The sequence below is a fragment of the Zingiber officinale genome, chromosome 8B (genome assembly GCF_018446385.1).
Source record: "Zingiber officinale cultivar Zhangliang chromosome 8B, Zo_v1.1, whole genome shotgun sequence".
Taxonomy (NCBI): domain Eukaryota; kingdom Viridiplantae; phylum Streptophyta; class Magnoliopsida; order Zingiberales; family Zingiberaceae; genus Zingiber; species Zingiber officinale.
Window position 1 is genome coordinate 21,137,888 of NC_056001.1, and position 22,208 is coordinate 21,160,095.

The following is a 22,208-nucleotide window of genomic DNA, read 5'->3' on the forward strand; positions in this document are numbered from 1 at the left end:
TCGCACGCCATCACAGATCGGGACCCCTGTGGCTTCGCCTACCGCACAGCCCTCCGGTTCTCCTCCCCGGACTCGTCGCCGCTTACGTTGGTTGGGCGAAACTTCCACCATAGGGGAGCCCTCGCATCAGGCGGCCGCGACTGGAGAAGCGCCGTCCGGCCATCCAACCATCAAGACTACCCTCCGATTCCCATCGGAGGAATATTTACTGTCCGCCGATCAGCCCTCGAGCCCCGTTCACGAAATAACCTTGACGGGTCAGCTCGCCAAGCTTTTTGAGGACGTGCAGATTCAAGTGGCCCTCATGACGCCCAAGCAGCTCGGCGACAACAACATGCAGCAGGCCACTCAGGTAAATTCATTTTTCTTCTTGTGTCATGCTACTGTTTGGTTCCTGATTTCATTATTTCCTTTACAGCAATGGGCTGAGCAAATCGCCACTAGCCATCGACTAGCCGAGCTGGAGGAGCTCCTGGAAAAACTTCAAGTGTCGGGGGGTCCATTGGCCGAGCAGGAGAAACAAACCCTCGAGGCCGAACAGAAGAAGGCTGCCGATCTGGCTGCAGAGGTGGCCCGACTCGAAGACTTGGTGAAGAAGCGGGACGGGGACGTGAAGCGCGCCAGTGGCCGGAAGAGGCGGGCGATTGCTGATCTGGATAAAATGAAAGTCGAAGTCCGGGCCCTAGATCAGCAGTCTAAGAAGCTAGAGGTCGAGCTGAATGCCGAGCGGGAGATCCGTTCGGCAGAACGCACAAAGGCCGAGGTGGACTTGAAGGCTGTCCAAGATACCTTAACCGCTTCCCGAGCGGCACTCAAAAAATATAAGGAGGGAGAGCCGAACCGCCTAGCAGCCGCGCGCCTAGAATACCTCTGCTCGGAGAGGTTCGGCGTAAAATTCGGTGGCAACGTCTCTTCTACTTTCGCCGAAGCGGTCAAGGTCACCATGACATACTTGAAGAAAGGTGGTCACCTTCCCGAGGGAATGCATATTCCCGCCTCCGACCTGGCGGCAATGATTGATGATATTCCGGACGCCTTCTTTAATTTTGAAGACCCTGAGTGAGGCGAGTTTTTTTCAAGTGCTTTCTGTATTTCATCCGCTCGGCGGATGCAACATTTTTTGTACGTGCCGTTCGACCTCCTTATGTTCCTTTGCTTGTATTTGTTTGCCCTTCATTGTCTCCTTTTAGTGTGTTGCTGCTTATTCGTAGAATCAGTTGGGCTCCCCATGTTTCCTACCAAACGACTGATCAGGTTAATCGGAAAACTCGTTTTCCTCAAAATCGTTTAACGCTTGGCTACACTGCTTGCATCCAGTGAATACGAAGTGTTGGCAAACCGATGGCCGATCGGACCTAATTAATTTAGTACTTGCGAACGCTCGTTATTTGGCGTCCTCAGTTCCGTCCAAGTTCACAGTCGCGAGTTCGGCACTCGATCTTTGACGGAGCTCGACGGCGCGGATATTTATAGCCGATCGGCGCGGCTCTCGATCTTTAACGACGGAGCTCGTCGGCGCGGATATTTATAGCCGATCGACGCGGCTCTCGATCTTTAACGACGGAGCTCGTCGGCGCGGATATTTATAGCCGATCGGCGTGGCTCTCGATCTTTAACGACGGAGCTCGTCGGCGCGGATATTTATAGCCGATCGGCGCGGCTCTCGATTTTTAACGACGGTGCTCGTCGGCGCGGATATTTATAGCCGATTGGCGCGGCTCTCGATTTTTAACGACGGTGCTCGTCGGCGCGGATATTTATAGCCGATCGGCGCGGCTCTCGATTTTTAACGACGGTGCTCGTCGGTTTTCCGCTCGGTTTTTATAGCCGATCGGCGCGGCTCTCGATTTTTAACAACGGTGCTCGTCGGTTTTCCGCTCGGTTTTTATAGCCGATCGGCGCGGCTCTCGATTTTTAACGACGGTGCTCGTCGGTTTTCCGCTCGGTTTTTATAGCCGGTGGGCGCGGCTCTATGGTTTAACGTCTGGGCTAGACGACTCTGGCTAATTTTGACGCTTTCGTTCGGCGAAGCTTTTTGCCCTCCTTTTTATCACTTTTGGTTCCTTTTAGCCAGCTCGGATAACGTACTCTTGGCCGAATGGCTCAGGGTCTGCTTCGTCGAGCATTTTGGCTAGGATAATATACCTCCGTCCGAATGGTACGGGGCCTTCAATTTTAGAGCGCTTGGCCCGACCCATTTACCTCCGGCCGTGCGGCTCGGGGCCTTCGTTCTTTTGTTGGCGATGTCTTATTTGTTCTCTTGATTTTTCATTTCTGCATTTCAAGTATTCAGTCGAAAAAAGTACACAAGATGATTTACATAGGCACACCTTTCACCCTGCCCGGTAAGGCTGGAGGTGGTTCGCGCTCCACGGCCTATCTAGCTGCCGACCTTCCTCATCCTCCAAATAATACGCCCCCGAGCGGAGCTTCTCGATGATTTTGAAGGGACCTGCCCACGGGGCTTCAAGCTTGCCGATGTCGCCGACCGGCTTGACTTTCTTCCAGACAAGATCGCCAACCTGGAATGATCTGGGGATGACGCGCCGGTTGTAGTTTTGCTTCATCCGCTGACGGTATGCCATCAGCCGAACGGACGCCTTTGCCCTCTCCTCTTCTACCAAATCCAGCTCCATGTTCCTCCGTTCGGCGTTGTCATCATCGTAGCTCTGGATCCGGACGGACTCAACGCCGACTTCAACCGGAATGACGGCCTCACCGCCATATACCAAATGGAACGGTGTGACTCCTGTCCCTTCTTTTGGCGTCGTTCGGATGGCCCACAAGACGCTCGGCACTTCATCCGGCCAACTTCCTCCCAAATGATCGAGCCGAGCGCGCAGAATACGGAGAATTTCCTGGTTGGCCACTTCAGCTTGACCGTTGCTCTGAGGATAGGCCACGGATGTGAAATGTTGCTCAATGCCGTAGCTCTTGCACCAATCCTCTAACATCTTCCCTGTGAACTGCCGCCCGTTGTCGGACACTAGTCGGCGAGGGATGCCGAACCGACAAATGATGTGTTGCCAGATGAATTTTTTAACCATTTGTTCAGTGATCTTTGCTAGCGGCTCGGCTTCCACCCACTTGGAGAAATAGTCTACCGCCACTAGTAAGAATTTCCTCTGCCCGGTCGCCATCAGAAATGGACCAACAATATCCATTCCCCATTGATCGAACGGGCATGAAACGGTTGATGCCTTCATCTCCTCTGCCGGTCGGTGGGAGAAGTTGTGATACTTCTGGCATGAAAGGCAGGTAGATACTGTCCGAGCGGCATCTGTTTGTAAAGTTGGCCAAAAGTATCCGGCCAAGAGGATCTTCTTGGCTAATGAGCGCCCACCCGGATGACCCCCGCATGATCCTTGATGTACTTCCTGGAGGATGTAAGCTGAGTCCTCCGAGCTTACACATTTCAGCAACGGACGCGAGAAAGCTTTCTTGTAAAGCTGATCTCCGATAAGTGTAAACCGACCGGCTCTTCTTCTGAGGAGCCGGGCTGCATATTCATCGGAGGGTGTGGTGCCCGAACGGAGAAATTCTATAATAGGTGTCCTCCAGTCGCTTGGAAACGTGAGGCCTTGCATCCGATCGACGTGCGCCGCCAGCAGTACTTTTTCAATTGGTTGCTGAATGGCAACTGGTGTTATTGAACTCGCGAGTTTGGCTAACTCGTCGGCTGCCTGGTTCTCCGTTCGGGGGATCTTCTGTATAAGAACCTCTCGGAAAGTAGCTTTGAGTTTTTCAAAGGCCTCAACGTAGAGTTTAAGCCGAACACTATTGATTTCAAAGGTGCCAGAAAGTTGTTGAGCGGCCAACTGTGAATCCGAATAGAGAGTCACCCGACCCACACCCACATGCCGGGCTGCCTGCAATCCGGCTATGAGGGCCTCATACTCTGCTTCGTTGTTGGTAGCTTTGTAATCCAGCCGGACGGATAGGTGCATCTTCTCTTCTTGAGGTGAGAGCAGCAATATTCCAATCCCACTTCCGAGCCGAGTGGAGGACCCATCCACATATATTCTCCACATAGCTTCCGGCTCTGGCCTTTGCACTTCGATCAGCCAAGGATTGGGCTTTGATTGCCAAGCGGGGCTGATATTGGATGTCAAATTCACTTAATTCGTCGTCCACTTGATGAGCCGTCCGGACGCTCTGGATTCAACAGTTTCCGAGTGGACTGCTCGTCCGGACAATGATGGTGTGAGCCAAGAAATGCGAGCGGCTAGAACCAAAGCAAAGGCCAACTTCTCGAGCCCGTGTAACGAGATTCAACATCTTTTAAAATGTGGCTTAGAAAATACACTGGCTGCGCCGCTTGCCCTCACAAGTGCCGAGCCTACAGATGCTCAATTGACGACAAATAAATATAAAGTGACTCACCCCGATCGGCTTGGCTAACATGGCAGAGAATTAAGATATGTCTTCAATTCTCCGAACGCCGGTCACATTCTTCATCCCACTGGAACTTAGTAGCGCAGGATCTTGAAGAATGGAAGGCTCCGGCGGTTTTGGAGATGAATCGACAAAGCGGTTATCCGACCGGTCAACCTCTCCACTTCTCTTGTATTTCTTGGGGCGGCATGTCTTGCAGAGCTTTCACCTTCCTGGGATTTGCTCGATTCCCCGTTCGGTCATTATGTACCCCAAGAAACGCCTCCTTTTGCTCCGAACTCTCGGGATTTAGCTTGACTCCATATTTGCGCAGCGTTCGGAAGGTTTCTTCCATATCCTTGAAAAGATCGGCCGCTCGGACGGATTTGATAAGAATGTCGTCCACATAGACTTCCAGATTACGCCCGATCTGCTCCTTGAACACTTTGTTCATCAAGCGTTGATAGGTGGCCCCGACATTTTTCAATCCGAACGGCATCACATTATAGCAATATGTGCCGTCGGCCGTTATGAAGCTTACTTTTTCTTGATCTTCCCGGGCGAGCGGCACTTGATGATATCCTTGATAGGCGTCAAACATGCAAATTAATTCGCAGCCGGCCGTAGAGTCCACCAGCTGATCTATCCGGGGCAGAGGATAGAAGTCCTTGGGGCATGCTTTGTTTAAGTCCCGAAAGTCGATGCAGACTCTCCACTTGCCGCCCGGCTTGGAGACTAATACCAAATTAGCCAGCCAGCTCGGGAACTGCACTTCTCGTATGTGGCCGGCCTCCAGAAGTTTCTCTACTTCCGACCGGATGATGGCGTTCTGCTCGGCACTGAAATCCCTTTTCCTCTGCTTCACTGGCCGAGCGTCCGGTCGGACATGCAATTCATGCTGCGCCAGGCTCGACGAAATTCCGGGCAACTCATGTGTCGACCAGACGAAGACATCATAATTTCGTTGGAGGCATTGGATCAGTTCCTCCTTCTGATCCTCCTCCAGATCAGAGGCGATAAAAGTCGTGGCCTCCGATCGGGTCGGATGGATCTGAACCTCCTCCTTTTCATCATAAATTAAAGCAGGAGGTTTCTCGGTGATGACATTTACCTCGATTCGAGGTGCCTTCCGAGCAGAGTTGGATTCTGCTCGGACCATCTCGATATAGCATCGTCTAGGGGTGTCAAAAATGAACCCGACCCGACGACCCAACCCGAGTCGACCCGAAAAAAATCGGGTTCGGGTTGGGCATTTTCGGGTTCGGGTCGGGTTCGGGTTGGAGGGTTGGAGAGTAAAAAAATTTCGGGTTGGGTCGGGTTGGGTTCGGGTTGACCCGGGTTGACCCGGGTTGGCTTAAATATAGGGTTTTGTGGGTTTTTTTAGAGTTAAATCAAATTTTATTTTAAAAATTTAGATGTTTTTATGTATATTAATATCATGTTTGTATGATAATGATGGAATATTGAGATAAAAGTGAAGAATTATAGGGAAAATAGCCCAAAAAAGTCGTTTTGAATCGGATTTTCGGGTTATATGGGTCGGGTTCGGGTTGATCGGGTTGGTCGGGTTCGGGTTCGGGTTGAGGTGTTTTGGGTTGAACTCGGGTTCGGGTTGGGTTAAAAAAAAAAAAAAAAAAACTCAACCCGACCCAACCCGACCCGACCCACCCGAATTGACACCCCTAGCATCGTCGAGCTGCTAACTGATCCCCCCGTACTTCTCCCACTTTGTCTTCGACGGGGAACTTCATCTTCTGGTGGAAGGTTGAGACGACTGCTCGGAATTCGCTAAGCGCCGGTCGTCCCAAAATGACGTTGTAGGACGAAGGAGAGTCGACCACCACGAAGTTTATTGTCCTGGTCCTCCTGAGCGGCTCTTCTCCCAGTGAGGTAGCCAGCCGAATTTGTCCGACCGGCCGAACTTCGTTGCCAGTAAACCCGTAGAGCGGGGTCGTCATGGGCAGCAGCTTGGCTCGATCAATTTGCAGCTGATCGAATGCCTCCTTGAATATGATGTTGACCGAGCTCCCTGTGTCAACAAATATGCGGTGAATAGTGTAATTTGCTATTACCGCTTTAATGAGCAGAGCGTCGTCGTGGGGCACTTCAACTCCCTCTAAGTCTCCGGGCCCGAAAGTGATTTCCGGTCCACTTGCCCGCTCTTGGCTACAGCCGACTGCGTGGATCTGCAGCTGCCGGACGTCCGCCTTTCTGGCTCAGTTGAAGTCTCCTCCGGTCGGCCCGCCAGCAATAACGTTGATCTCGCCCCGAGCAGTATTGCTTCTGTTTTCTTCTTCTCGAGTGGACGGTCGGGACCGTTCTCTGGACGCCCGGCAATTATCCTGTCTCGGAGATCGGTGCCGATCGGGTGTCGGTTGATGTCACCTCTCGGTGCGGGTTCGGTCAGCTTCAGGAGTCCGTCTCCTGTCGGTGGGAGGTGACCGTCGTCCGGCATTCCTCGGAACGGGATTGGCCACGAAGGGAAGACTTCGACAATCATTCGTGTTGTGCGTATTCGTCTGGTGGAAGGTGCAGAACATAGGGGTCCACCTCTTCTTTGGCTTGGGTCGAGCGGCAGCCACTTCTTGTATGTGCGATCTGGCGTGGGGGGATCGGATTGCTTCGGCTCTCGGTCCTCTAGGTGGCTGCTGAGCGGCGTTCTGTTTCCGCTCGGCGTGAATAGGTGCCCGCTCGGTAGGAGTTTCCTTTTTCCGGGCGGCTTGTGCTTCTTCCACGTTTATGTATTCGTTGGCCCGATGTAGCATATGATCATAATCTCGGGGCGGCTTTCGGATGAGCGACCGGAAGAAGTCCCCATCCACAAGGCCCTGCGTGAAGGCATTCATCATCGTCTCCGATGTGGCCGTTGGGATATCCATCGCCACTTGGTTGAATCGCTGGATGTAGGCTCGAAGCGATTCTCTCGTCTCCTGCTTGATGGCAAACAGGCTGACACTTGTCTTCTGATAACGCCGACTGCTAGCGAAGTGGTGGAGGAAGGCCGTTCGGAAGTCCTTGAAGCTAGTGATGGATCCGTCCGGCAGCCTCCGAAACCACCGTTGAGCCGATCCCGAGAGAGTTGTAAGGAAGACGCGGCACTTTACTCCATCTGTATATTGATGGAGTGTAGTCGTTATCAAACTTACCCAGATGATCATCCGGGTCCGTTGTTCCGTTGTACTCGCCGATCGTCGGAGGCACGTAGTGCTTGGGTAGAGGGTCTCGTAGAATAGCCTCCGAGAATTGGCGATTGATCCGCTCGGGAGATGAGTCCGTCCGGGGAGCTTTTCCTTTTCTGTCATCCCGCCTTGGCATTTCGTCTGAAGAAGAGCCTCTATCTCTTCGAGCTGGTGCGGCTTCAGGGGTGCGAAATAAGGCCCGGTGGAAGGCGACGGTGGCCGCGGCCCCCCGACGCCGATGTTGCTTGTTGCTCCGGCCGCTCGGCCGCTGCTTTCTGTTTTTGCTCCACAAGTTTGGCGGCCCTCATCTCGACCAGAGCGTCGAGTTCTTCTGTTGAAAGCGCCACCGTGTGTTGTCGTCCAGCCTCGTCCATCGTTCCCGTTGGGATACAGGAGCGTTCCCACAGACGGCGCCAATTTGATCCTGTCCGAACCAAGAGTCAACGGACGCTGGGGACGTGGCGCCTCCTGCTGGATCCTCGAGTGCTCCGGTGAACCTGTAGCAAAACCGAGCCGGGAGGGGTGTCCCGGCGACGACCCTCCGACGCTCAAGTCAGGCGAGGAATAACAAAAAGGTGGCCTCAAGATGAAGGTTTTTCATACCTCCGGTGAAGAAATGGAGGCCTTATATAGACCTCTCGAAGAAGCCTGGGCGCGCCAATCAAAGCAACCACCTGCCTTTGACCATGCCCAGGTATGGGTCTGTCAGAAGGGCCATGCCCATATATGGATCTGTCAGGAAGACGTTCATGAGGCCATACTGCTACTGTATCAACCTTTCCATGATGTGACGGCAAGATCCGCCATCGTGCGATCTTGTGTACGGCCTAATCATCAGACATGCTTCTGCTGATATCTCACATCCCGAGCCGAGCGCATAGGCCGCTCGACCACCTTTGTACCCTCGCCCTTATCTGGGCCGAACGGACAACCCGCTCGGCCCTTTGGCCCCAGCCGAGCGGACTCCCGCTCGGCCCTTCGATCATCCTGCCTTGGCGTCGGAAACCCAAGCCCATGGATGAGTTATCTCTAGCTCCGCTCGGACCTACTCAGCTGCTCGGCGCGGCCATTAACCGCTTAGTCAGCCCTTCATCGGTCCTCAAGCTGAGACCCTTCAGGAAGTGGGTCCCCCATTCTTACCGCCGGATCAGACGGCTTCCGCTCGGCAGGGGATAACCGCTCGGTTGGAGCTTCTTTCCTTCGGGCTGCCTGGGCTTCCTCCACATTGATGTACTCATTGGCCCGGTGTAACATATGATCGTAGTCGCGGGGTGGCTTCCGAATAAGTGAACGGAAGAAGTCACCGTCCACGAGGCCTTGCGTGAACGCATTCATCATTGTCTCTGAGGTGGCCGTTGGAATATCCATGACCACTCGGTTGAATCGTTGGATATAAGCTCTGAGCGGCTCCCTGGGCTCTTGCTTGATGGCAAATAAACTGACACTGGTCTTCTGATAATGCCGACTACTTGCAAAATGGTGGAGGAAGGTCGTGCGGAACTCCTTGAAACTTGCAATGGATCCGTCCGGCAGCCTCCGAAACCACCGTTGCGCCGATCCCGAGAGGGTGGTAAGGAACACCCGACATTTCACTCCATTTGTATATTGATGTAGTGTAGCGGTGTTGTCAAACTTACCTAGATGATCGTCCGGGTCGGTGGTTCCGTTGTATTCACCGATCGCCGGGGGCACATAGTGCTTTGGCAGAGGGTCCCGCAGGATGGCTTCTGAAAACTGCCGATTGATCCGCTCTGGGGAGGCGTCCATTCGGGGAGCCTTGCCTTTTCTGTTGTCTCGCATGGGCGCCTCGTCGGATAAAGATCCTCGATCACGGTTAACTGTTGTGACTTCAGGAGGCGTACGGAATAGGGCCCGGTGAAATGGAACTGTGGCAGGCAGTGCTTCCGCTCGGCCTCCTGATGCTGACGTCGCTTGTTGCTCCAGCCGCCCGGCTTGCGCTTTCTGCTTCTGTTGCTCCACGAGTTTAGCTGCTCTTGCCTCGATTAGAGAGTCGATCTCCTCCTGGGAGAGCATCACGGTGTGCGGTCGTCCAGCTTCATCCATCTCTTCCGCTCGGATGCAGGTGCGTTCCCACAGACGGCGCCAATTTAATCCTGTCCGAACGCTGAGTCGATGGACGCTGGGCGCGTGGCGCTCTCCGGCTTGGTGACGTGGATCTCTGACCGGCTGTATGGATCTCCGACGAACCTGCAAAGAAGTCGGGCCGGGAAGGGGTTCCCGGCGACGACCTTCCGACGCTCAAGTCAGGCAAGAGGAAAATGCAGAGGTGGCTTCGAATATCAGAGAATGCGTACCTCCGGCGAAGTGTGAGGACCCTTATATAGAGCTGTGAGGAGGCTTATGCACACATACCAAGGTGTACACGTGTCCTCTTACCATACCTCAGTATGGGCTTGTCAGAGGAGCTTGCCTGACACCATGCTGCTACAGTCCGAGCACCTCTCTGATGGGACGACAGAACCTTCTGTCGTAAGATTCTGCGTATGGCTTGATCGTCGAACATGCTCATTGTCAGAAGATGTTCCTCGATGTCCCCTTGTCCTTTTGTCCCTTCTCTCCCCGCGCCGAGCATCTAGCTGCTCGGCAGTCCCATCACGGCCGACCGGACGTAAGTACTGGTGCACTCGGGAGATTCCTGGTCGTGTGCTCGGCTGAGACTGTTCACGGCATTGCTGCCTTATGCCTCGGCCGAGAGGGCCACCCGCTCGGCCGGGCGACCTTATTCACCATGTGCGTCGGAAACCCGACTCCCCGCCGGGTTGTCTTGGATTCTCTTCTGACCCGTTCGGCCGGTTGACCCAACCCTCACCCGATTGGCCGAACCTCATCTTGCCCTTAGACTTTTGACCTCTACGTGTCATTGACTTCCCTCAAAGGGGGTCCCCCGTCCTTACTGCCGGATCAACCATTATTCAAGGGAGTAGGCTCAATAAATGATATCTTTCTTTTTACCTTTGAGGCTCCCCCTTGAGTTGTGCTTCCTCTATGAGCCTTGACCGCTTCTTCCCCTTGGGACATTGGCACATTGACTCCTATAATGTCCCTTTTGATTGCAAGAGAAGCACATAATGTGCTCCTTGCTCTTCTTTGTTGTGGGGACGGTCTCCTTGGGCTTCTCCTTGCCTTTTGGTGCCACTTGGCTCTTTTTCTTGGCTAATTTAGGGCATTTGCTCTTATAATGCCTATGCTCCCTACACTCAAAACATATGATATGATTTTTATTTTTATTTGAAACATTTATACCTTAATGTGTAGGGATGACATCTTCTCCTTTTGATCCAGAGGTAGAGGCTTCCTCTTGATCCGATAATGATACTCCTCCAATAGATTCAACTCGACTTGTGGAGGTGGAAGCTTCTTCATCCTCTTCTTCTCTTGACCCAGATGTGAAGACTTCTCCTTCTTCTTGATCCCGTGTCATCGAAAATTGCTTCCCCTTAATCCTAGAGGTGGAGGCTTCTTCATCTTCATCTTCTACAAGAAACAAAGAATATGCACCCTCTTTGCCCTTTTCGTTGCATTCCTTTGAAGATGAGTCTTCTTGGACTTCTTCTTCTTCGAAAGTTGAGCATCTCTCAACTTCGGAGTACTCCTTCTCTTGGTCTTGCTCCAATGAGTCGCCCTCTTTGGATTTATCTTGATTTGGTACAACGGAGGGTTCTTCATGAAGTTTGGCCAACTTGCTCCATAATTCCTTTGCATCTTCAAATTCTCTAATTTTGCAAAGAATGGTGCTTGACAATAAATTAACCAATAATTTGGTTACCTTGTTATTCGCCTCACACCTTTGAATTTGTTCTTGACTCCATTTGCTCTTCTTGAGGATTTTTCCCTTTGAATTTCTTGGAGCCTCGAAGCCTTCCATTAGAGCAAACCATTACTCTATTTTCATCATCAAGAAATTTTCGATTCTTGATTTCCAAGAATCGAAGCTCGTAGATACATATGGTGGAGGCACCCTTGTATCGAATCCAAGTCCGTCTTGGAATTCCATATTGAAGTTGAGCTTGATAAAATCTTTGACTTGAAGAATTTTACTCCAACTTCTTCACCCTTTAGCTCTTTGCCCCTTCCGGCGATGATTCCGGTGAAGAGCAGCCTCGCTCTGATACCACTTGTTGGGGCCGATTATGTAGCTAGAGGGGGGGTGAATAGCTCGACTCGATCTCGTGCTCGTCGTTGCTTGTTTCTTCAAGGATATACAGCGGAAAATACAAAGAAACATACTCAATGCTAACACTAGGGATTTACTTGGTATCCACCTCAAGAATAGGTGACTAATCCAAGGATCCACACACTCACACACCCTCTACTAATAAAACACTCCTTTATGGTAACTACCAAAGGCGGATAAGCTCTGCAAGTTCACACTACAAGAAGAAAGGGAAAGGGAACAAAATACAAACAAAAGCTTACAAGTTTGCACAAGAAAACCCTAACCCTAGATTTCTTCTTCTTATTGTAGATCCGCCTCTTGACTTGGAAGAACCTCCAAGAACTTCAAGAACTAGCGGTGAGAACTCTGTGGAGAAGCCCTGTGAAGATCTGTGCTTGCTGGAGAAGAAGCCGTGGAAGTTCTTGTCGACGAAATCGCACGCCAACATCTTTATCCAGCGCCAACGGTCGGATCCCAATCGATTGGGGAGGCTTTGGATCGATCGGTTGATCGATCCAGAGTGCCTCTGTGCTCTCGGGAATTGCCTGGATCGATTGACTGATCGATCTAGATCCCGTCGCGTGAAATCGCGCCTCCCAATCGATCCACTGATCGATTGGGGGCTCTGGATCGATCAGCCGATCGATCCAGAGCTATTCTGTGCGATCGCACACTTCTCCCAATCGATCCACTGATCGATTGGGAGGAGGCTTGTCGCGAAGACTCGCCCAATTGATCGACCGATCGATTGGGGATGAGCCAATCGATCGGTTGATCGATCCAACCCATGTAAGACTTGTCAAATCAAGTCCAAACGTCCCTCAAACCACCATTCGGTCAACCATGACTTGTTGGTACATCATGCCTAACATCTGGTCACCCTTGACCTGCTAGGACTCCCTTACCAAGCATCCGGTCAATCCCTTTGACCCACTTGAACTTCCACTAGATTTCTGGTCAACCTTGACCCATCTGGATTTCCTCGTGCTAAGTATCCGGTCAATCCCTTTGACTACTTGGACTTCCCAACACCAGATGTCCGATCATTCTTGATCCATCTGGATTTTCCTTGTGCCAAGTATCCGGTCAATCCCTTTGACCTACTTGGACTTCCCAACACCAGATGTCCGATCATCGATGTTCGATCATCCTTGATCCATCTGGATTTTCCTTGTCTGGCTTCACTCACCAGGACTTCCCTTCTACCTAGCTTCACTCACTAAGACTTTCACCTGGCTTCACTCACCAGGATTTTCTTCTGCCTAGCTTCACTCACTAGGACTTTCACCTGGCTTCACCCACCAAGATTTCCTTCTGCCTAGCTTCACTCACTAGGACTTTCTTTCTGCCTAACTTCCCAGTTAGGACTTTCACCTGGCTTCACTCACCAGGATTTCCTTCTGCCTAGCTTCACTCACTAGGACTTTTTTTCTGCCTAACTTACCAGTTAGGACTTTCACCTGGCTTCACTCACCAGGATTTCCTTCTGCCTAGCTTCACTCACTAGGACTTTCACCTGGCTTCACTCACCAGGATTTCCTTCTGCCTAGCTTCACTCACTAGGACTTTCTTTCTGCCTAACTTCCCAGTTAGGACTTTCACCTGGCTTCACTCACCAGGATTTTTTCGTCAAGTATCCAGTCAATCTTGACCTACTTGACTCTCCTTTACACATGAACAATTGCACCAGCAATCTTCATGTATTGACTACATGTATTGTCAAACATCGAAACCACAACATCAAGACTCGAGCTTGACTCAATTCAAGCTCAGTCAACACGGTCAACCTTGACCTTGGGAATATTGCACCAACACCAAATTGGGTAATACTTCTCCAATACAGCTTTGAAATATGTCAGTGCACAATGCAAACATGATTGTTTGCTGCTCTTGCTCTTCTCCACAGATTTCCTATTAATCTCCTTTAAATTTATAGCTCTGATTTTCTTTTTCAGTTATGTATAAAAATAAATTACTTAACAATTAATACCATAAACTATAATCCATGAAAAATATAAGTATTAAAGTCCTTAAATTGAGTATCAATTATATATCTTATTCAATTATTCAATTAAAGAAGATAAAACACAAACACATTTATAAAATAAGTTGCAATTTGAAATTCAGAACCCATTTTTATTTAAATTAACAAAATCAGCCACACTCAAACAACAAGAATAATTTATAATTCATACCATAAAGTACAAGTCATGGAAAATATGGACATCAAAGCGCTTGAATTGAGTATATTATTTTTTTTGCTAATCAATACACAAAAGTAATATATATCTTTTAATTCTTCAATTGAAGAAGATAAAACACAAACACAGTCATAAAATTACAATTCAAACATCAAAAATTAATTTTATTCTAGCTAGCTGATTAAACAACATAAAACATTTAAACTATTTATCTATTTATACCCTAGAGTACAAACCCTAAATATTTTGGGACATCAAAGCGCCTAAATTAAGTATATTTTTCAGTTTATTGATAATCAATATCTAAAACTAACATATATCTTTTAATTCTTTAATTGAAGAAGAAAAAATACAAACACTCATAAAATTATAATTTAAAAATCAAAACTAATTTTATTTGAGATAGCAGAATGGACAACCCTAATAATTATAACAATTTACTCATTCATATCCTAAAGTAAAACCCTATAGATTTTGAATATCAAACTGCTTAAATTGAGTGCATTAATCAGTTTATTGATAATCACTATAAAATTTGCACATATCTCACATTCTTTTAATTGAAGAAGATGCAATATAAACTCATTAATAAAATTGTAATGCGGACACCTAAATCTAATTTTATTGAACCTCAACCTCATAAAATCGAAAACACCCATAAGATAGTTTAGTCGGGTTCTACCGCCTCTCTGATTTTTACCTTCAATATTGATAGAGATGGTTTAGGGACGAAGCCGAGGAGTGTGTCACCGATGGTTTGGAGTCGCGGAGGCAGAGTGCCTCGCCAAGGTTTGGAGTTGCGAAGTCGAGAAGTGATGGGTCAGATGTTGGAAGATAAAGGAGTAATTGTGCGTATTTAATGCAAAGTTTGACTTCCAATTAGGGATTTAAAGGTAATTTCCTATTTATTTAATTATTTAAATAATAATAATTTTTCTTACAAATAATAATTTGTTTGGTTTAAAAAGTAATTTATAGAATCTTCTCTACTTGTTGTCAATTCTAAGATATGAGACTAGAGAAATATAGAAAATTATTGATAAAAAATTTTCAATTGTATGCTACAATTGAATTTCGAATTCTAGATCTTTAATTGATTAATGAGAATTTTTTTTTAATAATACATTGTAGTTTTTCAATGTGAAAAGAAAAATAAATATTTACATAATTTAATTTTAAATTTTATCAAATTAATTAAGAGTTAATATTAAAGGTTCAGATTTTTAATAAGATATTAAGATAATATTATTATTAGCGTAATTGAATTAGCCATATAATATTTTCAGGGGAAAAACAGACTTGTTCTTTTCACACAATCAAAATTTACCGAGGCTGATCGGAAATCTGTCTTATTTATTAAATTTAGGGCCGTGCCTCTTCCGTTAACACGCCAAAATCGCCTTGAAGCTCAAGGTATCGAATTTGATCGCCTGCGGCCGGGCGATTGATCATTCCGGCCACCGATAAATCGTTCGATCGCCGTCGTACCTCGGCACCATTCGGGTGATTGTCTTTGGAATCATAGTTTGGTTCGTCTCTGCCCTTGTTTGCCTGTGTATATTTTCTTTGCTGTCTCTTTGCCATTAATTACGTTCGATTCTCCTCGAGAAGGGAAGGGTAGTAGCCGGGGAGGGAAGATGGTGCTGTCGCAAAAGCTACACGAGGTGTTCAAGGGGACGGTGGAGCGGATCACGGGGCCCCGTACTGTCTCAGCCTTCAAAGAGAAGGGCGTCCTCAGCGTCTCCGAGTTCGTTATCGCCGGCGACAATCTCGTAGCTAAATGCCCTACTTGGTCTTGGTTAGTTATGCCTCTCCTTCTCTGCGTGTCTACGTTCTTGTTTTCTCCCTTCCACCTCATCTGAATTCCGGTTTTTGTTTCATGATTTCGCGTAGGGAGGCGGGCGAGCAGAGCAAAAGGAAGTCGTACCTGCCTGCCAGCAAACAGTATCTCATTACGAGAAACGGTATGACCAGTCTATCGTCAGCTGTCTCATAGAAGTATTATTTTTCCCTTTTTTGTTTATTCTAAATTTGTAAAAGATCCTTCTTTGCGCTCCGATCATGTGGTCGTGTTGTTGCAAAGTAAAGATGAAATTTTGCTATCTTCAGAAGCAATGCTAACTGGACACCTCATTTTTTTATCTTCTCCTTCCATCGTTCACTGTTGCAGTGCCTTGTCTAAGGAGGGCTAGTTCAGTGGAAGAAGAATATGACGCTGCTGGGGGAGAGTTTCTTCTTGGTGGTGATGATGACGATGACGATAACGATGGTTGGTTAGCAACTCATGGGATGCCCAAAGGTTAGTAAATTTTGATTCTTCTGAGTTAGACATCATTTAGTGAATGTCTATTCCATAACTCATTTTTTTGGAACTTTCAGGGACCAAGAGTGTTGATGACGAAGTTTTACCTTCCATGGAATCTCTAGACATCAGAAAAGAAGGGGCTATCAAATCTATTCCCTCTTATTTTGGTGGCGAAGAGGAGGATGACATACCTGATATGGCTGATTACAAGGATTCAGAAAATTTTATAGAGGCAGATCCGGCAAGTGCTTATTTTTTGTGTTTTAGTTCTGAAAAAATGCCATTCCTTTGATAACTCTTATTATTGGTACAATCCTGTTAGCCTTGGGTTACCAATATTCTTAGGCAATAACATCATATGCATTATAAGCAGTTTATAGGCTTGTTTTACTATTTTAGGAGGGTTGACTTTGTTAGAAATCAGCTAGTGAAGTATATAATTCTAAAATATACACACACATTCAGATTAAGATTTCTTTATGGTAATGATATAAAGCGGAATTACAATCCATGGATTGGATTGGTTGTGACTATAGAATTTGAAATTGGTATATATATATATATATAGAAAAAAAATGAGATTTAGGATCCTTGTTGATTAAGATAGGTTATCGTATTCTTCTTCAGTCTACAATAACCTCACTCAATCAACAGTGAGGGAGAGAAAAATAAGTAAAGCATTGAGTCTAATGAGTGATGGCAAGGTTCAGCGGTTCATCCTTTTATCTCATGGTGAATGCTGAAATGTGATAAGTCTAAACAATTTATGAGGGTGATGAAAACTCTTCTTTCCATGCAACTCTCTAAGAATCAATTTGGAAGTAAAGGGAAGCTAAATTGGTCAAGTTTCTTAAATTCATCTCTATTTAGCGAAGATGAACTAAATTTATTCCATTTTTAATATCAATTTGATCATAATTTAATGGATCCTAGTAATTTTCTATTACAATTCAACTTATTTCTAATTAATTTCTTTGAATTTCTAGTTTTTTTTCTTATCTTCTTTTTTGTTTTTATGAATGGGAGCCTTGGCGCAACAGTAAAGTTGTGGCCATGTGACCAAAAGGTCACGGGTTCAAATCATGGAAACAACCTCTTGCAAAAATCAGGGTAAGATTGTGTACAATGGATCCTTCCCCAGGATCCCGCATGGCGGGAGCTTCGTGTATCGGGCTGCCTTTTTTTTTTTTTTTTGTTTTTATAGTATCTGATTCTCGAAAAATATCATAACCTTGCCAATATTAAGTCAACTCAGGCAATCCATATTGGTACTGGATGATTTTGCCAACTATACTGATTATATCTAGTCTGTTAGTTACTAAATTAGACAAGAGTTGGCCAAGTATCAAGATGTTACTATGTCCTTGATGTTGGCGGCCTCAGTTGTTTGAGTGCATAATGACTGGAAACATACTTTTCTCATTATCAGTGCTGCACTTATTCAAGCTCTTTGCCAAATAATTATGTCTAGGAGGTTTGTTCTCGGTGTAAAATTAATAATTCTGCTATTAAATATATTTTTTCTCACCATTGACAGAATAAACTTATCCATTTGGGGGCCTTTATATTTGGATTAATGTTGGTTCTATTCAGAAAAAGATAAATACAGCTATGACGCCTTGATACTTTCTTACATTAGCTTATTATTTGTTAAGTTGTCAATAAATTGCTATTCATCTATTTCTGGACAGGCTCAGTATGCAGATTTAGATCATATTTAGTCTAGTGTGGTCACCAAGTAGCTAGATCCTAGCCCTAGTTACCATGAACAACACCATGCTAACAGTTAGTTTAAAATAAATATTAAAATTGGTGCTTTTGGATGCACATACATAGTAAGGTTCTTTAAAGTTTTCTGTTGTCCCCACGGGGATGCCCAGTTGGCTAGAGGGTGGTAGATTTGCTATAATGGGGTATGGATCAATTCTCGACGGACGCATGCCTAGAAAAACTCTTCCTACCTCTAGTCACTTGGAGGTCTACTATAGACTGACCCCGTGATTTAGCTCCCTTCACATAATATGGGGATGGGCTCTGAGGGGTGTCTAGGGTGAGCGTATTCACCTTGCTACAATTTAAAGTTTTCTGTTGTGTACTTGCAGTTGGTTTGACTGCTTTTTTAAGAATAATATATTCCATCAAGTCTCTCTCTACATTTAAGATATATATATATATATATCTGGATGTTATTGTGTGGTTCAAATGCAGGCCACCCTCCAGTCTACCTATTTGGTTGCAACTGAACCAGAGGATGACAACATTCTTCGAACCCGAACATATGATATTAGCATCACGTAAGTTATATGATGGATAATGATTGTTGCTGCTCCCTAGACAGCTGATTTTTGTTTGATTTTTTACTACTGCATGCCACTTCCAATTGCTATATGTTATAACCTTTTTCAATGTTTAGCTAGTACGTCTAATAAACAATTATAACTCACAGATGCACTATTCAGCTCTACATGTTGATTACAGTTTTATATTCAAAGTTCGTGAAATAATAACAGGACAATTGAGGACTGTGTGTATGTGCTCAACACAGATGTGGATCTTACAAAAACTTACATGCGATCAATGAGGGTATCATGTTTGAATAGAATTTGTATATGACATATTTGACATAACATGGTCCTATAAAAGCAGGAGATTATTTGAGATATATCCTCATAAAAAAAATACAGTAAAAATTTTAATATTGGTTTCTAGTATTTTTATTGGACAAAATCTTGAAAACCTATTGTTTGTCTGTTCTCTTAGTGAAGTTCTCTTTCGTAGTGGAGATTGATTATTGAGCTTATACATTTCTTTGTTTTTTCAGGTATGACAAATATTACCAAACTCCTCGTGTGTGGCTAACAGGATATGATGAGGTTGTTTTATTATAATTGTGTTTCTCCATGTCATTGAAAAAGGCATTGTAGAATAGCAGTTGTTTTGATTTGGTTTTGGCATTTACTTATATAATGATGGATTTGAGTGTTTATTTTTATGATTTCTTACTGACTTAGTGGTATTAGCAGTCTACTACCATCACAATTTAACGTATAACATTATCTTTGCCAAATTGTCATGGTACTTTCTGAAGATCCATATTAGTAACTTTTTATTTATTTATTCTTGATTGATGAGATTTTATAATTTCAAATATTCAATTTTGGAAATTAATGGTTCTCTTTGGAACTTATCTGTTTCACAAATATCAAACAGTTTATTTTATGTAATTATGTAAGGTGCAAAATTGATCAATTTAACTAATTCTATCAAAATCTAAGAAATAATTGTTATAACTTTGTAATGGTTATCACTGCAATAATATTTTTTTAGTTTTTGTATTCTGGTATGGTTATTCTTGTATTGTAGATTATTTTTGATGAGTTTTTCTGTCTTGGTGTTGATTATAACCATAATTTCACTCTAAAGTAGATTCTTGGCCTTTAAATTTACCCTTTAACCTTTTATAACATGTATTAACTATGCTCTGATATTAAATTGCAGCGAAGGTGCCCTTTACAGCCAGAACTAGTATTTGAAGATGTTAGCCAGGATCATGCACGAAAAACAGTATTGTCATACTTATTTATATATTTATCATTTTATCAAATATCTTTTCTATGAATAAATATCATATGAAATAGCTAAATTTGAAACTCTTGTAATTCAAGTTTGTTGATTATGTATATGTCTTGTTAAAAAGAGTAGGATGTGGGAGGAGTTGCTGAATTCCACCCTTACATGAGAGGAGTCTTGCATCTTCAATTGAGGATTCTCAAAATATTTAAATATCAAAAAAATCTCACCTTATGTGGGTAGACATTTTGTGTTAAGATTCAGCTCTCTTGAACTTTAACATGCCATAAGTGCAAGAGGTTTAGGTTCAGATCCTATCAGTGCCAGAGAAATAAAATACAATAGTTAGGCTCAATGGACAAGAGACGGTGTATTAAACTTAGGATGCTCTTTACCTAATGGTTCCATTTAAAATATAAATTGGTCACTTTTGTAACGTCTCAAACTTATGGAAGAGTTGTTAGCCAATCAAATTTATTAGTGGAAACTAGGATGACCATGCCCATAGTCCTACATCAAGAAGTCCAATGCACTATCATATAAAATATAAATTGATTTCAAACTTTTTAGAATAAGGGTTTAGATTTCAAACTTTTATAACTTTAATATGGTATGAGAACAGAGATTCAGGTAGGAAAAAATTTTGGTTGATGAGTGGTATAGATTTCATTTGACAAAGGATCCATTGGAAGGTTTTTCAAATGGTTTCACGGAGCAACATTGGTCATATTTGTTAGGCTATAGTTAATGCCTTTGCTTACCCATTATCATGTTCAATATGGTAGATGTGGACACCTTGATAGTTTTGTGAATTCATGCATTGGTGGATCATTTGAAAGAACTAAGTGTACTTTTACCTTCAGCACATTGTAGCACATTCCAGTTCAAGTCTCAATTCATAGTTTGCATTCATGTAGAAAGTTCTATATTTGCAAATTGCAGCCCTATTGTGTTGTTTCTCATTGTTCTCCGATGTTACATCTTTTTAGTTAATTACCCTATTTCTTACTGAACATCTCTTTCCCATTGCTAGTCTTCTTGTCTTTTATTTTTGTAATTTATTCTCGATTTGAGAACTTAATTGTTTGACGTTTTTATATTGATTATCTGGAAACTGACAGGTGACAATTGAAGACCATCCTCACATGCCAGGGAAGCATGCATCTGTGCATCCATGTCGGCATGGTGCTGTGATGAAAAAGATCATTGATGTTCTAATTTCACGTGGAGTTGAACCAGAAGTCGATAAGTAATTTCCCAGCATAATAACCCAATTAAAAAGCTTTGGGAATCTGAACTTAATAATCTTCATTTGTGCATCTGGACTTGTTTACCATCTACGTTTCTTCTAATGTTCTCATGTATTTGATAGGTATCTCTTCTTGTTCTTGAAGTTCATTGCTTCTGTGGTTCCTACTATTGAATACGACTACACTATGGACTTTGATCTCGGCAGCTCCAGTCATTGATCACAAAGGTAACCTTCTGGGTAGTGGATGTGATCTGGTGTCATATTACTAATTCGTTTTCGATGAGATTCTTATCGCATTATGTTTCTCTGTTTCTCGATGCAGTGGTCTGGTTGATGACAGCATGAAGTTGAACAATATAAAGCCGTGTTGGGGTCGAATTAAAGCGACGAAGCGAGGAAACTATTTATCATATTTTAACACATGAATATGGTCGAGTCATTACACATGCATGCGTGCTTTTTTAATGTAAAACGAGTGAAAGAAAACGTAGGCGGTTAATGGCGTTATTTGTATATAATTGATGTTTTAACCTTTCAATTTCATAATCATACTCTCTTAAGTAAATCATCTCCTGGTCGGATCAAAGCTAAGCTATCAAATCAAAATCCTGATTTGAGTATTTCACAACATTCTTCTTTTCTTTGTAGATTTTACTGAACTCTCTTTTGTCATGCTACCTTTTGCTGCGATGGACTGTGTTTGATAGTTATGCACTAACAGTTGCTTATCTAGTGGTACTTGAATTAAATTTAAATGATCTTTTAAATCGTAAGTTAGGGGTTCATGTGCATAATGGTACTATTAAGAGGAGTTGAGCTTTGTTGTTACATATAATTCACTTAGATTGCATCCATGTGGACATGATATTCAAGAGCTGATGATAAACATTGAATCTAGGGGTGCAAATGATGTTCAAAAATACAAATAATTTTAGTTCAAGTTTTGTGTTTTGTTTGAGTTTTGATTCGAGTAGAATTATATTTGAACTTGTGTTTTGTTCCAAGAGTTATTTGAATCTTAATTTGAGAATATTTTTAAATTAAAATTATATAAAAATAATCAAAATTCGGCTCATGGACAGATCGTTCAGAACGACCTAACAAACTATTTCGGTTTTAAAAAAAAAGTATAGATCACATGGTTGCTATC

The 22,208-nt window shown here is 44.6% G+C and overlaps 1 protein-coding gene across 3 annotated transcripts; it reads left to right on the plus strand.

Moving 5' to 3' along the window:
- Positions 1-15,290: 15,290 nt before the first annotated feature.
- Positions 15,291-21,565, plus strand: LOC122015907 (autophagy-related protein 3-like). 3 transcript variants are annotated; one of them, XM_042573000.1, is made up of 11 exons: positions 15,291-15,460; positions 15,548-15,729; positions 15,825-15,895; positions 16,102-16,230; positions 16,311-16,477; positions 18,445-18,530; positions 19,058-19,109; positions 19,735-19,800; positions 20,928-21,055; positions 21,179-21,283; positions 21,381-21,565. In XM_042573000.1, the coding sequence occupies exons 2-10, from the start codon at positions 15,569-15,571 to the stop codon at positions 21,273-21,275; spliced, it is 957 nt and encodes a 318-aa protein (XP_042428934.1). In that variant the 5' UTR covers positions 15,291-15,460; positions 15,548-15,568; the 3' UTR covers positions 21,276-21,283; positions 21,381-21,565. The 3 variants fall into 3 exon arrangements, with proteins under 3 accessions (XP_042428934.1, XP_042428932.1, XP_042428933.1); XM_042572998.1 differs by having other exon boundaries at positions 15,292-15,460; positions 15,543-15,729; XM_042572999.1 differs by having other exon boundaries at positions 15,304-15,434; positions 15,543-15,729.
- The last annotated feature ends 643 nt before the right edge of the window (positions 21,566-22,208 follow it).

Coding starts and splice junctions, on each gene's coding strand:
- LOC122015907 (XM_042573000.1), top strand. CDS start 15,569: ATGGTGCTGTCGCAAAAGCTACACGAGGTGTTCAAGGGGACGGTGGAG. Junction 16,478..18,444: donor ATTTTATAGAGGCAGATCCG/GCAAGTGCTTAT, acceptor GTTCAAATGCAG/GCCACCCTCCAGTCTACCTA. Junction 21,056..21,178: donor GTTGAACCAGAAGTCGATAA/GTAATTTCCCAG, acceptor TGTATTTGATAG/GTATCTCTTCTTGTTCTTGA.